The sequence below is a fragment of the Corylus avellana genome, chromosome 1 (genome assembly GCF_965113065.1).
Source record: "Corylus avellana chromosome 1, dhCorAvel1.hap1.2, whole genome shotgun sequence".
NCBI classification, from domain to species: Eukaryota; Viridiplantae; Streptophyta; class Magnoliopsida; order Fagales; family Betulaceae; genus Corylus; species Corylus avellana.
Window position 1 is genome coordinate 3,561,415 of NC_142490.1, and position 18,063 is coordinate 3,579,477.

Consider the following 18,063-nt stretch of genomic DNA (forward strand, 5'->3'; position numbering starts at 1 on the left):
GCACATGGTGCGATATTGCCCCAATTACACTTAATTCTGCTAATTCTTGCGCTCATATTCTTTGTCAAGATATTATTTTAGCAACATTAATTCAATATCTGATAACTCTGCATTGGCGGATTCTCCTGCATCATTAACTTATTATTTAAAAATATACATATCTATTAAAGTGGCGGTGTGGCCACCCTAAATGGAAGAGAGGGATCTGTTGGAAAGAAATAACTTGTGATGGTCAACAGCAAAGTTACGAAAGTGGTAAGTTACAAGCATCTTATTTGAAAGATTTTTGGTGACGAAAATGTAATGCAAACATTTTTGGTTTCTACCAACCTTCAAAACGCCTTTAAAAGGGTATTACATAAAGGAGATATATAGACAGAAGTACCTCCAAGTGTAGAAACAGCAAATGTTAAAAGAGTTTCTCATAGATAGTAAGACTTCATTTTTGCCCCCGAAAATTACCTTGAATGATCGACTTGTTTGGTTGATGATCTCGATATACGGCTCTTGCGAGCGAGGTGGTGTATCTGGAGTTTACCCTACAGTAATGGGTTACGAAGTGGTCTTGCCTTGAATGATTCAACGTCATTAAAAAATAAAACAAGACCTCATTTCATTTTATACAAAGGGAAAGCAGAGAGAGAGAAGTAAATCCAAGTGTTGAAACAGAAAATTTAAAGTGTTTCTCATAGATAATAAGGCACTGATATAGAATTCTGTGAGATCGAGTTCTTCTTTTGGAATGATCTTCAAATAATAACAGAAAATATTAATCATCAAGAACAATCATAGACAAATGCTAACCGGTTGTCCTTGCCAACTATATTTTCCCTTCATTGCCTGCCAAGATCATGTACTTGTCTTTCCTTGTAAAATTGGTGCACTCAAATCCCAAGGCTTCAGCAATCATTGCCTGCAAATAATTGGCTACTTCAAACTTGGATTTTCCTCCAACCCCACATGTAAAACCTCTTGATAACTTCTCAAGAATGTTGATGCTGTAGTGGGTAGTTGGATTCATGAGCAGGAATACAGGGTCTAAGAATTTAAGACCACTAGCCGTTGTTCCATAGAACATGCTGGTCTGAATATCCACGGCAATGGGAACTATCTCATCAGTTGTCTCTGCAAACAGAGGACTAAAACGAAGCAGATAAGGCTCCCTGCAAGTGGTTCCTTCTGGACAAACCACAAGGCTCCCTTGGCTCAGCTGCTCCTCCATCTTCTTTGAATCTTCCTCCTTGTTTCTTGTTAATCGAATTGTCTTGATCGGTGCGAACCTCTCGGTAATCCTGCTTACGCTGTATATGGCTGCAGAAACTGGTTTCATGAGAGCAATTGAAACATAGATTGGATCCAGCAGAGTTCTGTGGTTGCAGACATAAAGTATGCCCCTTGATTTTTCTTCATTAGAGGAGCTTGGCCTTGAGAGAGTTCCTCTCAACCCAATTAAGGCAAAGATTGGGACAGATATCTTATAAGGGAGGAGAATTGCAACAGTGGCTCTGATCATGAAAAGGAAAAAGCCTAATGGTGCCCACATTAACATGACTAAAAAGGCAAGTGGAGTTGGCCGAAAAGCCAATCTTCCATCATGGAAGATCAATGGCTTTGGATATTTCTCCCTTGGAAGGACTTGCCAATTCTTCTTCTCAGCCTCACTTACCAAGCAAATTACCTGCATGGTGCAACACAAATTACTGAAATGGTTGTTAGAAACACACACACATGCAAACACACACACACACAAATCTAAGGGGTTGGTTCGGATGGTAAGTCATTTGGCCCAATTGTCTCCTGAAGTATCATATCTAAAGTTTGACCTCCCTAAACAATTTTTTAGGGTCATGTTCTCTGGTGAAAGCTTGAGCTTTACCCGACTTGTATGAAATGACGCTTTGCCTTTGCACAGTGTCATGAAATCTAGTCGGGGCGAACCAGTTATTAAAAAAAACACACGCGGAGAGAGACAGAGAGGAGGGATTTCAACCTTGCAATGAGAAAAAAGTTGGTCTTCAAGAGGCATCTTATAGGAACCAATACCCACCACATTAGCACCACCTTTTTCTTCCCCAAAGATCTCGTTCAAAACGATCTTAGCTGGCTTCTTTTCCTCCATCAAACCCACAAAAAACCCATAAACTACCTTCAACTCTCTCCCCAAAACAGCCTCAACTCCCATGTATTCTCTCAGAAAATCATCCACCATTACACTAGGCAAATTAGTGACTCCTACTCTTCTCCCACATCTCATCACAATATCAAAGCATTCATACCCAACATCCTCTAAGAAAAACTTCGGCAACACAGCTCTTCCAGCTCTAAAACTGTCCTTTCTAATCCCCACAAAACATACAAAAACCAGAATCTTCAGCCCCAGCTCTTCATCTACCAAACTAAACAATTTTACAAAAGGATACAAAAGAAACAGAATAAGAGCTCTTATGGGCCCTCCAGCTTCAAAGGCCACCAGCATGAAGTAAGGAAAGAGAGATGATGATTTCAAAAGTGCTCCCTCCACATGAAATAACAAAGGCTGGTTTTGAAGCTCCTCCCATCTATTGGCAAGATAAGAGTACTTCTGAAAATTCAAGTGGGATATGTGGACATTACTAAGCTTCCCTTGGAGATTGAGTTGGTTCCCTGTTCTTCTGAGCAAATGTTTGAGCAGGAAGAAAAGAGCTTTCAGATTGAAAATTTCTCCAGCCATTTCCTGGTGCTTATCGTTTAACAACATTGATGAGCTTTTTATAGAGCCTTCATTTGTTAGTAAATAGTGAGAAAAATGTTCAACACTTCACAAAATAACATAGGTAACACCTACATTATGTGGTGTGATCTACCTATTTTAACACATTTAACCATATATGTTATGTATACACTTGTGAGTAGTTAATATACATATGTGGACCTAAGCTCATTAGCTTAAATTTTTGAGCTAGAAGTGGTGTCCTAATATATATATTAATTTACTCTTGTTGACTCCCCTTGGTGTTTCTCTCCTCAACAATATGCATGTTAACATAATATTAATTAAATAATTAAATTTATCATTACTTATTCACTTAAACTTTTGAAATAAATAATTATTTAATATCATATCAAAGTTAAGGTTCTGAATTCAAACCTCTCATTTCTCCGTACGAGAAATGCTACACACACTTTCGAGTGCACACTCTCTCACTTAGCAGTGAAAATAATCATTAGATCTAAATCTAATAGTAATTTTTACTACTATGGCGCTTAACAATATGAGAATGAGAGCGTATGGTATTTTTCCATAGTAAATTGATCTTGACAAAGTCTCAATCGCAACTAAGACTCATGCTAAACATGTTTCCAATTCAAGTAGGGACATACGTGGGAGAGATGTCTTATCAAATTCACCTAATTGGCATGTTTATAGGCACCATATGTAGTGTAGGCATGGTTAGCTTGAAGTTCCACCTAACATGGGTGGTGGTTTCAGATCATTCCCTTAGGGTTTGGTAAGTAGTTTGTAGCTCCTGAAGTTGCTTTTTGGACCCTAAACTATGACACTTATCTTTTTTAACTACCACGCCATTATATGTTGCACTTGCCATTAGCATTTGGCGTTAAAATAACGGAAAATATTGTAAATGTGCTACACCTGAAATTTTTTGACTTGAACTTTCTAAGAAAAAAAAAAATCCTAAAAATAATTAAAAACAAATGGTGGCTGGTTTGGTCACCCCTTGTCTTGACTAGTTGGAGAGCGGCTAAACCACCCTCACAACCTCTGTGTGTGTTTTGTGGAGATGGTTTGGTCACCCCCTGTTGTGTTTAGAGATAGTTGAACTACCCCGCATTTGAGTTTCGAGGGTGGTGTATCACAAAGTGTTCAGCCATCCTTATTCTATTTCAAAGATAGCCAAACCACCACCAAACCCTGGGGCGGATCTACTCACAAGGACACCCTGCTTTATTTTTATTTAAAAATAAAAAATAAAAATAAAAATCCTATATTTTTATTTCAAATATTGACCAGCCAGCACAGCCCATAGCCTAGCCCCTCCAAATTAGCACAGCCCATAGCCCAGCCCCTCCAAAGTCCAAACCTAAAAAAAAAAAAAAAAAAACCTCTCTCTCTTTTATTCACTTGCCGCTGTTGCCTACCCCAGTGCCCCCTACTCCTATTGTTTGGGTTTTCCCATGATCACATCAAGATATTAACAAGAAGGAAAACTTTAAGTCTTTTAAATTTATGGTTTTGCATACATCTCATTCTAAATTCTTTGTTCATCAACTACCGAACGAGCATTCTTAGCTTTGTAGATTGTTAAACAAGACTTCGTAACAAAATGGAGAATGAATTTCTTGCGGATAATTTACTTGTCTACATTGAAAGAGAAATTTTCGAAAGCTTTAATTCAGATTTGATATTTGATGATTTTGTTTCTCTAAGATCACGTTGAATGCAATTTTAGACATTTTGTATTTTTCTTTATTTTTGTACTAGTGCCTACATGTTAACTGATATATCAATTTGACATATATTTATGAAGTCTCATAGATATGCTTTTTGTGATACACATATTGTGTTATAATTTATATTTTTAATTGTATTTACCATATTATAATAAAAATATAATATATAAAGAGAACAAAAAAAATTATCACTATATTTTATTATTTTATTTACACCCTTACTGCAAGAATAAATTCTTGATTCCGCCACTGACCCAACCGATAAGGGGGTGGCTGAACCACCCTCATGGTTGAATGGTGGTTTGACCATCCGTATATATAGTTTTTTTTTTTTTTATTCGCATTTTATGAAGTTAGGTTGAAATAAAAAATAAAAAATACATGTGTACGTGAAATTTTTTTCATTCACTTTAATGCCAAATGCTAACTGAGGGATTATAAATGTCACATCTCAAAATTTGGTGGAAAGAGTTAGGTTTATGCAATTACTAATTAGATGTAACCAACTATTAAGACTAGGCAATTTCCTAATATATTTATTTAATAATTACATGTTCTGGATGGAAAAGGGTCACCGAAATCTCGTTGTGAAGGGGATTGGGTATCCCACATTAAGTTCCAATTACAATAAATAAATAATTATTCTATGGTCTTCAAATTAAGCTCGATGTTAGGTTTCAATATTTATCTTTTTCTTTTTTATTTTTTTTTTCTTTTTTTTTTGCCTTTATGTGAATGAGAATTGCTAAAGAGTCAAATAAATGAACCAAGAAAATTTTTCAAATTGACGTGGTAAGGATTTTTAAATTAAAAAAATGTAATTCTCTCTCCCTTGTTGCCACTCAAAGTCTGCTACGTCAATTTAGAAATTTTTTTTAAGTTTATTTGTTTGGCTCTTTAGCACTTCTCCATTTGAATTAGGTATCATTAATTATACATTCAGTCTTGCGTTAGATGTTCACAAAATGATCTCAAAAAAAGTAATATGAAATTCAAAAAAAAAAATATTCAGAATAAACATAATTATCATGAAGAAATTCATTACCAAAGATGGAATATAGAATAATAAATAAATAAATAAAATTTTAAAAATACTAAAATCCCAAAACTCTAATACATTAAAATATCACTTTCACGTAAAATTAAGATAATCTTTCTCAAAGACTATCCTCCATCTTTGGCTATGAAAAACAAAATACAAGTCAATCAATCAATAAAAGAAATCCTCTCCTTTTCTTAAAAAGAGTAATTGCTATGAGTAAAGATAAAGGGCACGCTGGTTTGCATGAACAGTTTATGCATGCCCAGCCAAAATTTATTTTTTTAATATTTTAATTATTAAAAAAAAAATCTTCATGCGCGCGAGCGTGCCCTGAATCATTACTCAATTGCTATTGGCCCGACTAAGTTGATGGGTCAAGTCAACAAAATATTATTAGAAAAGCATATAATCAAAAAAACAAAAAACAAAAAAACAAAACAAAAAATCTTTAAAATCGAGTACAAAAATTATAGCTTAACATAGAACATGTGCATCGTTGTTTTTAATTTTTTTTTTTAACTTTTAAATCTAAAAAATTTACATGAAATAAAATAAAATTGTTCATAACACTAATTGTTAAGAGAGATTATTCTTAAAGCAAAGCATATTGCTTAAAGAAACTAGTTTCGTCTTCACCAACCTAACATTCAAAAATTAAAAATTAAAAATTAAAAAAAAAGGCGCATATATATATATATATATATATATATATATGAGAAATGCTACTTACACTTTCATACTCTCAAATGAATACATTTAAAATTATCATTAAGATTTTTTTAAAAAAAAATAATTGTATTTTAGGAGTGTGATTGCGGACTTCATCCCTAAAACCCCACATGCATCGCACATGGGTAATTTTTCGTCGAATAAGACAAAAATGACTAACGGGTGAACAAACTTGCCAACAGTTAAAACTTCGAGAATATTGGTCGATTGACACTTTTTAAAAAAGCTTGAAAACAAAATTGAAAAAAGGTACAACTTGGATTAAAGCCTATTTTCCCCCACATATTAAAGAAGCATAAAATGTCAATAACAGGTTTCAAATCTCAAACAAAGAACTATATAGTAAAAACACTTCTAAGCTTTAACCCTATGATAAATAAGGATCTGGATTTCTAATTTTGGCAATTAAGGATATTAATTTTGACCACGTGACAAATAGGTCATTTCCATACAGCACATGTGCTAATTATCATATTATTCGGTAAGACACTAAGACCGATGAAATCATGTTTCGTGTATCAAAAGCCATGTCATCATGCCACGATGTTCGATTTGAAAAACAAAAAAAAAAAAAAACAAAACAAAACAAAAAGGGGGGAGGGGTTGCTTTTCCCCCATCCTTTCTTTTCTTTTCTCTATTTATTTATTTTTTTTATACATGATGACATGATATGTTTGTACACGCGGTACAATTTCATTGGTCTTACTTGGAGGAGATGTTAGCTGACATTTTTATTTTTTTTTTGGGGTTGAAAGGAAAACATATAGTCTCATTCATTGATAACATGAGCATAAAGCTCAAACACTGTAGAGCGAAGCTCTGAAGCAACTATAGCCGAAACTACAAGGTTACAAGCGTCAAAGATGACGTATTACAATCCAAAATCTAACAATCCACTAACTCATGACTAGACATCAGTTTAAATAATAAATCTATACCAAACAGACTCATACAAATGCATAGGTAGCTCTTATTCCTCGGCGAGAGCAGAGAACTCCCATGCCGAAACTCATTCTCTTTAACCCGAAAGCCAAGATAACGTTCACATCCACAACCTAAAGGTTTGGACCAAAGCTAATAACCCAAAGGTGGCAGATCGAGGGAGAGGGAGGACAGAGTCTTATTACAAACAAACAATAGAAAAATAAAAACGAACAAGGAAATAAAACAGGAAGGAAAAGAACAATTATAGGGAAAAAAACGAAAATACAACTAAAGGAAGCCAACAATACAGGGAAATAAACAAAACAGAAAATAGCACACGCTTCGCGGATGACAGCAGCCGAAAGAAAAGCCGATCGCGCACTAGCCGAAAAACTGAAAACGGAAGGAGGCGTTGGAAGCTCGTTGCGATGGAAATGCAGGAAAAGGCTCAGCAGTGAACAGTAGGCGGTAAAAAAGGCGCGGAGGAGATTGGCGGCACACTCAAAGGGGGAAGTTTGAGTGAATCCCCAAGAACAACACCCACAAAGTACCAAACACAAGCAAAAACCACAACAACAGCAGCAAATACAGAAAGAACCAAAAAAAACAACACAGATAGAAAAACAATAAACCCAACTATTCAAAAGTGTGAAAAAATGACGAAAATGACTTATTGGTCCCATGGTCAACATTCATATCCTTAATTGTCGACTTTTCTAACCCTTAAATTCAAATAGATACAAACTCATAATATGTATGTAATATATGGACCAAGAGTTAGACACCGATTAATGAAGCACACTCAGTCCTTTTTTTGGCCAAATAAAAACACATATTAGTTAATTAGTTTACTAGCTGTAATGTCTGAGCCAATCAACTTTATTAAGTAGATGTAGGATATCAAATATATAACACTTAAATAAATAAGGACAAAGATTTTAATCCCTTCTATTAAATTTATATCAATATTTAAAGCGTGTGGTTTTCACCTGCATTTTTTATAATGAATGTAAGAATCTCGTTCTTTTTTTTATATATGGAGTCGCATGTTTTGTTAATTTGATTCAAATGCATGTGAAAGTTATATTCTTTAAAAAAGTTATATAAGTTGGGAGAAAATTTTGTCCTTATTTATTTGCATTAAATAAATAAATGAGTGGATGAAGACTAATAACAAGAATGAAATTAGATGAGTACTAGACCCTTCTAAATTGATATATATATATATGAAAGTGAAATGAGAATTATCTGAATATTTTAAGTTGACATGTCAAACTTTTTGTCCAAATTCCAAAAATAAAAAATTGTGGATGTAATCACATTCTCGATACTTCTTGTATATATTGCACATAAAATGTCAATTCTCGTAGGTGATATCAGTTTGGTGGATGTTGAGATCAAGTTTAATGACCATATATGGGTGTTCATATGGAAACCTGGATTTACATGGGAATGATAATGAAATCATCATATGAGGCAAAGTTTGGTGCACAATGTTAGGATATGGGATTCTCTATTAATTTTAGGTGGGTATTTTTCCTTTGAATGTTTATATTTATGTGTGATTGTAATGGAATCTTATAATTTGGTTACATTATTTGTATGAGAAATGCTAAAGGCCCAACTTTTTTGCCCAACAAAAGTCCAACTTTTACCCTTTATTTTTTTTCTAAAAAAAACAAAATGAAAAATGGAAAAAATGTCTAAAGCAACCCTATCTATTTTTGGCCTTTCTTTTATTTAGTATTTTTTTAAAAATGAAAAATAGTATTTTTCTTCATAATAATGACATTTTCTTGAAAAAAATGACATTATTATGAAAAAAATACCAATTTTCATTTTTTAAAAAATACAAAATAAAAGAAAGAAAAAAAATAGATAGGGTTGCTTCAAACATTTTTTTCATTTTTTATTTTATTTTATTTTTTAAAAATAAATAAGGCAAAAGTTGAACTTTTGTTGTGCAAAAAAGTTGGGTCCCTATCATTCCTCTGTTTGTATTCACTCAACCTATTACATTAATTACCTTATTTGTATCCGCTCCACCTACCATGTTTCCCCATAAAAAGTGGGTCATTTTAGAACAAAGACGCTAACATGGGGTGTTTTACGTCGTTTGTTAAAAAGGTCGTACAATTAGAGTTGTTTAAATGTAAACTGTCTTTTTGCCCAAGGCGTTGTACAACGTTGTAAGTATCTTTTTTTTTCTGTTTTTTTTTTCTTCTTCTTCTTCTTCTTCTTCAAGACCCAACCTTTCTTGGACTCCCTAACTCTTCTACAAACACCACAAAAATTCGATGATCAAACCCCCAAAAAGCCGCCACCAAGATCAGGGCGGAACTAGGATTAGTTATTTTGGGGGACGACATGAACATGAGCGGTGATAATGATGAGGGGTTGAACTTTTGAGTCATTTGACCAACGAGAGTAGTTTAGCTTTATGGGACTGTGCTTATTATCAACACAACTCAGTTGTTTATATTTTTAGGAGAAAAAAAACAAAACAAAAAAAACAAGTATGGAATTAAGTTGGATGATTTTCAATGACAAAAAAAAAAAAGAATTTTCTGTTGGTAGGCAACAACGTATGTACTTATAGTCTTTAGAAGAAGGAAAAAAAAAAGGGCAAGGAATTAAATTAGATAAAATTAATTTACTAAACTCCGAAGGATATTCCATCTCAACCAAAACAAGCTAAACGAATTCAAATGTGAATCAACCATCAAATAAGAATAAATCTACTCCACGTATAGATGATGATCATATCATCTACATTCAAATGTAAATGTTTAAATTCAAGTTTGTAGTGTTATTTACATTTGTTTTATGTACAACACATACCTCACCTGTGTTGAAGGTAGGGAAGTCAAATTACAACACTCATTATATTTTGTTATTCTTTAGACTATAAATTAAGAAATGAAATTAATTCCTTAAAGAGAGCCCCTTGGGCCGGACCATCTACAAAAGGGGCATTTTGTAGACTCCAATCCCCTTTTGACACATCATCATCTCAAAAAAATTAAAGTGAGAAAAAAACACCAAATCAAATTGCGAAAAAGACCAAAAACCCCTTGCCTCCGGACCCAACCTTGGGTCTGGCGAGACCCAAGCCGTGGTCTCGCCGTGGGTCTCGCTAGACTGGCCAGACCCACGACGCCATGCAGACCCACAACGTGGGTCTCGCCTTGAACCGCCTCAAAACTGCATGAAACCGTCGTGACCTGCCTCAAAACCCGATTTTAATGCCTCAAAACCTGTTTCTAATGTCTCAAAACTTGTTTTTAAATTTAAAACTAAAACGTAGAGATGAAAAGTGAACCTTTTAAAGATTTTATCATCCTAAAGGCCGGAAAAAGTGGCTCCGGGGCCGAAGAAGATGACTCAACGGCCAAACCCACGGATCTGGCCGTGACTCGCCCCACGGGTTTGGAGTGACCCGCCACCCAGCTCTTTTGAGTTCAAAATATTGTGTGTGTGGGTGTATGATATTTTTGTGAATTTGTTTTGTGTTTGCTTAGGTGTTAGCTTGTGAGTGGAGGTTGTAAAAGTGGCCTTTTAAGGACCATCCTCATTCAAGGTTTTCTCCTCCTTAAATTTGAAGTAGTAAATTTTAAATTTTAAAATATAAAAATATTGCCTGCCTAACCTTATCATTCATTTAAATTTTTTAAGCCCTAATAAAAGGGGATGAAAAAAAAAAAAAAAAAATTCAACGTTGAATGTGGATCCGCCCCTACTACTAACCTACTTACTTAAACTTTAATCATTTTAATCTTGTCCTAAGGGGTAGCTCAATCAGATAGAGATTACGTCTCATGAAGCAGAGGTCATTAGTTCAAATTCCACTCCCCCTCTTGTGCAGACATATAAAAAAAAAAAAAAATCATGCCAATCCTCGACTACGCAACATAATACAAACATAATATACATGAGTAATGCTACAAGAAGTTAGAGGGGCGGAAAAATAAAATGATATCCATGCTCACACATTATCTTTCATAAACTTTTCATGACATTTCATAAACTTTCATAACTATTCATGTCATAACATTTCATAACGTTTAATACTAAACGTGAGCATGTGCCTTGTTGTCTCTTACTATAATAATAATAAGAAGAAGAAGAAAATATCGTGCAACTTTATGATAAAATATTTCATGAAAATAGTAAATAAACCTAGAGCTCATATCACATTTTAAAAATAGTTTAGTTTCATGCCTTAGGAAAGTACCATTTTTTTTTTTTTTGTACAATTCATGTAATAAAACTTTTACTAGCTCCGAAAAGGGTTCACTTAATTACCCGTTTGCTTCATTCCTTTTTACACTTCCACTTGGGTACACTTTCAGATCCTACAATTATATCATGAAATTTCTCAATTTTTACATAGGTTTCATTAAAATTCTAATTTATTTCCTTGTATCTCGCCCTAACCCTAGTTAGAAGCTATACATTGGGTGACTACTCTAAATCATGTCGGGTTCTTTTATATTAGGTTTTTAGTGTTGACAAATTCAATGTCAGAACATGTTTAGTTGTCAGTTTTAAGTGGATTACGTCGATACAAAAGTTGATCTAAGACATGATAAATCAAGTTTGTGTATAATGTTCAATTTAGACCTAGTTGGACTAAAATGACCATATCTTTTGATTTCGACAACTGATGAAGGCAAATTTAATGAAGTTGGAAATCTGACTTAAAATGCTACAACTTCGTATTTCTTGAACATTTTCTAGTTCTGATATTTACCATGTCAAATTTAATTGAAGGCATTTTAGAGCATGATTTTTCAACATACAAGAGACATTATTTCCAGATAACCAAAGGCCTATTTCTTCATGTGTTAAAGAGAAAATTTATGTTTTGAATTTTCAATTGCATTTCTCTTAAAGTCTATGCTTAAATAAATAAATAAATGAACAAAAAAACAAGTTAAGCATTGACGCTCAACTGTTACCCACTTTACCGCCGGTCCTAAACACTTAAATTATAAGAAAAGATAAATTTAATAATTTAACTAAATACTTTAATAACTCGTACCAAGTATCTATATTGGATTGAATTTCTCTTAGACATAGCAAGTTCTTTTTTATTTTTTATTTTTTTCCTTTTTCAAATGATTTCTCAGTAATAGTATGCAACATTGAACAATGGATGACACTTCATAAGGCAATATGATATGATATAATGTGTGCTGAATTTTGAATCAGATCCAAATTTTGATTAGCCTAATTATGAATTAAGCTACTAATACTTTTTTTTTCTTTTTCTTTTTTTTCTTCTTTTTGTCCACTGCTGCTTCAAGATTAACAGATATTTACAGAACCTTGCAAATGGTGGCCTCATGATGCTTGTGACAATGGTGGTTGTCTTGCTGGGCAGATACGTTTACTCTGTCTGCCGCACTGTTTTCAGGTAATATATATTTACCATCTTCCAAAAAGTCAATTGTTTGGTAGACCAAAACATGGGATCACTGTGATCATAGGTAGGACTCACATGGTAAAGACAAACAAGGTACGTGGTTAGTCCAACATCTCCAATTGTCTTCAAAATTGCTTGGTCATCACAACTTTTTATCTTTTACATTAATTGTTGTGAAATCTACTCATCTAAAAAAAGAGATCTTCAGATGATGATGATGAATCCAAGATGCAACCCTTGAGTTGGAAGAACATCAACCCGATGAAATGACCCCTAGCGATGTGGGAAAGCTCAACCACCTTGTGATCTTGAAACAACACGCCGAGAAGTACTTCTTGCTCGGTGGTGACTCGGGCATGTTGCCCAACTTTGAGGACGAGTCTGGCAAGTGTTGGCGCTTCCTCCATCGAAGGAGGCCAGGCAAAGTATGCATATGTACTTCATTTCAAAAATAGGTTAAATTAGGTCGTTTAAAAACGATGTTAAAAAATTCACGTCATTTCTAAACGACATAAAAATGATTTACATCATACAACAACAATGCTCGTCGTTTGATGGTAAAGGCTAGGACGATAATTAATTTTTTCTCCACCACGGGAATTGCTACCTATTTCAAAAGACGACAAAAAAAGGACAAGAACCATTTCTCGCCAGTTTTTTGTCCATTAATTAACGTCGTTTACTAAATGACGGCTATTGCTCTCTATTTTTTTTTTTTTGGTAGTATATGTCATGTAACTTTCAATTAAAAATTTTACGTGTGAAAAGAACTTAAATTTTTAGAATAAATGGCAATTCAACGGAGAATTATAAACAAACATAAATGTGGGAGATAAGATTATGTGTACGTGGCACTTATACAATGATCATTCTGAGCTTTTGGGTGTTGGCCTTTTAGGTGATATAGTCTACTCTGGATATGGTGGATGACACAGACAGACATTCATGCATGCATGCATCATGGGATCAAGAGCATCTCCAGAAGATATGCAGCTAATGATACATATCCATCCAATATTGCAACATTCAACTACCTCCACGAAGGGTCTCTGTCCATCTTCTTCGCCAACATATCCACAGCAAGGTGTGTACCTGACACACAATTATGGCTCATGAGGGACACCCCCAGAAGGAAAATGAGAGTCAAGAAGTTCATGCTGACAGTCCATGCTAACCAGAACTAACTGCAACTCCCATCATTGAAAATGTGGCTGACCACGCCTTTAAGTTTGAACTCATTTTGGATAGGTTGGATTCAGTTTCAGTTCATTCAATAATTGAGTCGAGCATGAAAACAAAGTTAGATTCAATTATTACACACACCAATAGAACAATTAGTAGACAGGAGGGGGCCGGGGCCGGGGCCGCCGTGGCCCTAGGTTTTTAATTTTTCTTTTATAAAGTTGAATCTCTATGTATTTTAGGCTTAAAAATTAGGTTTGATCCCTATTAAAAATAGGCTGGTTTGACCCATCATTCATACTTTGGTCCCTTCAGATGAGAAATCCTAGTTCCGTCCCTAATTACACATGGCATACTCATATAAACTTAATCGGTTTAGGCTTATGAGCATAGTTCGTATAAACTTAATTCGGCTTGTTAAGCTTTATGGCCCCGTTTGGTTTGCGGAATAAACTAGCTAATACTAGTTATAACTATTCCTTTGTTTGGTAACACATTATTCTTGATAATAGTTTATTCTCATGAGACTATTAATCTCATACACACAAGATTAGCTAAGCCATTAAAAAATTAGTGGCTTAGTTAATCCTTAAGGAATGAAATACATTTTCAAAAATACCCATATAATTTTTTTTTTTTTTTTAAATAAACTTAAAACAAAATTAAAAAATAAAAAATATGAAATATGAAAAATAAAGTGGGTGGCTTGACCACCCATTGGGGTGGTCGGCCACCCACCCCCGGCCGCTTCTGTGGGTAACTGAGCACCCATTTTATTTCAGTTTTTTTTTATATTATGAGTTTAAAAAAAAAAAAAACATAATATGGGGTTTTTCATAATTTTGATTCAATTTCAATTTTTGCATATGTGTTGTTACCAAACTAAGGAATAGAAATAACTATTTTATTTCACTCTTCTATTCCTAGTAGTAGCTATTCATTTTCCAATGAACTAGACATTCTGCGAACCAAACGAAACCTATATATATATATATTCCTTTTCCTTTTTAAGAAACCCTTCAGGCTTTCATTAATTCAATAAAAGAACATTACATTAAATAAAAACAAGTCAATCGTTCATCCACACTTTATCTAAACTTATGTCCTTAAGGGGTAGCTCAATTGGCTGGAGACTACGCCTCATGAAGCGGATGTCACTTGTTTAGTTGTTCGAATCCCTCATCCCCCTCTTATGTGGACATGTCAAAAAACAAAAAAATCCAAGCTTAAATTGTTACATATGATATGATCACTAGGGCTTCCATATTAACTAGTTAATAGTCACATAGTATATACTATAGTAACTACTATGTAATATGGTTAAATATAGTTATATATTATCGTATATAATATGTTTACTTATATTATAGTTATATATAATATACTAACAAATTAACTAGTTAGTTAGCCTAATTACCCGATATAAGTATTAAAGTATTTGATTGTCATCAAACCTTTATCATCAATGACCAAACGACACCGTTTCAAACTACAAACTATTTGGTATTCACTACATGTGCACAGGTCATAAACATTTTGGGCCTGGCAACCAATATAAATTTCTTTAGAGGACCATTAATTCAGAAATTGTGTGATATAAAGCTCTTAGATTTGTATAGCAAAATGTTCATGGGCCCAATCCAATTTCAAATTGGGCCTGTCAAAATCATGTTTACACAATTGAAAGGACACATGTCACACATTCTTCTTTTGAGAATGTTTATGACCAATCATTTCTGAATGGTTGATTTGTAACGCACAGGTCTAGTAATCTCAAAATTTTTTAAATAAAACAAATTAATAGTTGATTTGTAAGATAAAATGCGTAAAATATTAGTACAAATCATTTCTTGTAGAAAATATACTAAAAAAATGCTATGAGTCAATATTTTCTATATATTTGGCACATCTTATTTTACAAATTAATCATTAAATCTGTAGATTTCTGTAGGCCCCACTTAAGTCAATGATGGACCCCACAATTATAATGGTTAATCTATGACTTAATATTTAACCCATATTTTTGTACAAATGCAATAGATGAATCAGTAAATTTGTAAGGTCTACTATTGACTTATATAAAAAGGTTAAATACCAAATACCCCATGGGGTTTGGTAACTTTATTTTTACCCCAATGGGATTTCATTTTTATCATAGGACTCCTCCTGAGGTTTTGATAAATGACTAAGTTAGTCTATCCGTTAGTTAACCGTTAGAATTGACACGTGGACCAATTAGATGTTGACACGTGGCACCTATTTAATTTTTTAAAAAAAAAAAAAAATTGGGCCACCCCCTTGGCCATTTGGGGGTGGCTTGCTCGCCAGGGGGTGGCCAACCCCCATCCGGCCAAATGGGGGTGGCTCGACCACCCCTAATATTTTTTTTTTTTTTTAATTTTAAAAAAAAAATTAAATAGGTGTCACGTGTCAACATCTGATTAGTACACGTGTCAGTCCTAACGGTCAACTAACGGATAGACTAACTTAATCCTTTATCAAAACCTCAAGGGGAGTCCTATGATAAAAATGAAACCTAAGGAGAGTAAAAATAAAGTTACCAAACCTAATAGGGTATTTGGTATTTAACCCTATATAAAGTCTACATAAGTCCACCATTGTCCTAAATCTAATAGTTAATTTATAAAATAAAGTTAGTTACGTACATATTTGAAATTGTGTTTAAAAAATATAATTTTTAAATTAAAAAGTAATTTTTAATAAAAATTTCATTTTTAAACTTTTGCTAAAAATACGTTTTAGCCATTATTAAACTTTTTAAACCCTTAAGAACATTTTCAATTTTTTTATATTAAACGGTTTTTTTTTTTTAATAAAAAACAAATATTTTGAATGTCAAGCATACTTTTAAATCTTTCCAACACACACGCCCTAAATATGACAAAAAAGAAATAATAATAATAATATTAATACCTAACATTTCTCATTTTTAAATATAACTCAAATTTTTAATTGAAAAGCCCGTTGAAAGCAGTGAGGTCTGCCAGTCGGCCCATTGAAGTCCAGATGATTCCATCAGAAAAGACATTTAGTAGAGCTTTGTAGAATTGTGTTGAATAACCGACTATTCCGGCGTTCCCGAACTCTCTGCACTTTCCACCTCACTAAAGTCCTTTAACCTACCATTTATTACCAATTTACCACCATTACTTTTGAAAAATTACTTAAATAATTTCAGAAATTAAATTAAGAGTAATGCAAAAGACCATCTTGACCATATTTTTATCCTTTTAAAATTATCAGACGAATCATCTAATTGGTCGAACTTTCCAGCTCAAGCTTAAATTACCATTTTCACATAGAAAAAGCATACATCTACAAAAATATTTATAAAAAAAAAAAAAAAAAAATTCCGAAATGGCACAAAGACGCATTATTTTCGCCATATACTGACGAAAATACCTCTATAACACCATACACCGCTAAAACATTAAATTAAAAAGGCAAATGAAGGCAAAAATCGGAGAAGGATCCACGTGACCGCCTCACAGTCACGTGCTCATCTACCTCTAGGCTCGTCGCAGCTCCGATTGGAGCTTTGAGAGAGGGTTCGAGAAGGCTTCTTCTAGATAGTGCAGCCGCAGAAGAGGAAGAAGAAGCAGAGCATGGAGACCAAGGCCACGGACTCGAACGCCGAGATCAGCCCCCATACGACGTCGTCCACGATCCACGAGAAGCTCATGAGCAATCCCCGCGCCGCCCACCTCGGCGCCAGGTGCGACGAGACAAAGCTCGGCCACCTCGAAACCGACGACCGGCCGAGCGAGATCACACACTCTAGGTCTAACCACCGAAACGCTGACGTTGCCCACGACATCTTTCTCTCCTCTCTGGATCTTTTCTTTTCTTTTTTTAAATAAAAAATAAAAAAATTTATCTCTCTTTGATATTTTCCAGCATGTTGCAAAAGTTGGGGCTTTATATAGTGGTGGTGAAGTGGGGGAATGATAAGCTGCGTTGGCGGTGTAGTTTATAAGGTTTTACAGTGGGACCCACACGTGCGGTCCCAGTAATTAGACGGTTGAATAAGAGGATGGACAGGCTGGATACATTTCTGGTGGGGACTGTGTGTAGGGATATATATATATATATGGTAATGAAAGGTTTGTTGAGTTCGGTGAGAGGATGAGAGTGACAGCCGCAGGATGATAGAGGTGCCGCCAACATGTACGGTTGTGATTGCGGAAAGGTTTCGGTGGTGTAAGACAGACGGGCATAATTTGAAATTTTAGCTGGGAGGGAAATTTTTGGATCCTAACAAAATTGAAAGTGAATTACTATTATTGT

At 34.2% G+C, this 18,063-nt stretch overlaps 2 protein-coding genes across 2 annotated transcripts; both read right to left on the reverse strand.

The window, feature by feature from the left end:
• Window positions 1-660: 660 nt before the first annotated feature.
• LOC132172021 (putative glycerol-3-phosphate acyltransferase 2) lies at window positions 661-2,728 on the reverse strand. Its single transcript, XM_059583442.2, has 2 exons — window positions 1,991-2,728; window positions 661-1,678 (listed from the first exon to the last, which is right to left on the reverse strand). The coding sequence occupies exons 1-2, from the start codon at window positions 2,708-2,710 to the stop codon at window positions 821-823; spliced, it is 1,578 nt and encodes a 525-aa protein (XP_059439425.2). The 5' UTR covers window positions 2,711-2,728; the 3' UTR covers window positions 661-820.
• A 14,325-nt stretch (window positions 2,729-17,053) lies between these two features.
• On the reverse strand, window positions 17,054-17,683 carry LOC148587863 (uncharacterized). Its single transcript, XM_088512323.1, has one exon. The coding sequence runs from the start codon at window positions 17,591-17,593 to the stop codon at window positions 17,342-17,344; it is 252 nt and encodes an 83-aa protein (XP_088368449.1). The 5' UTR covers window positions 17,594-17,683; the 3' UTR covers window positions 17,054-17,341.
• Window positions 17,684-18,063: the final 380 nt, after the last annotated feature.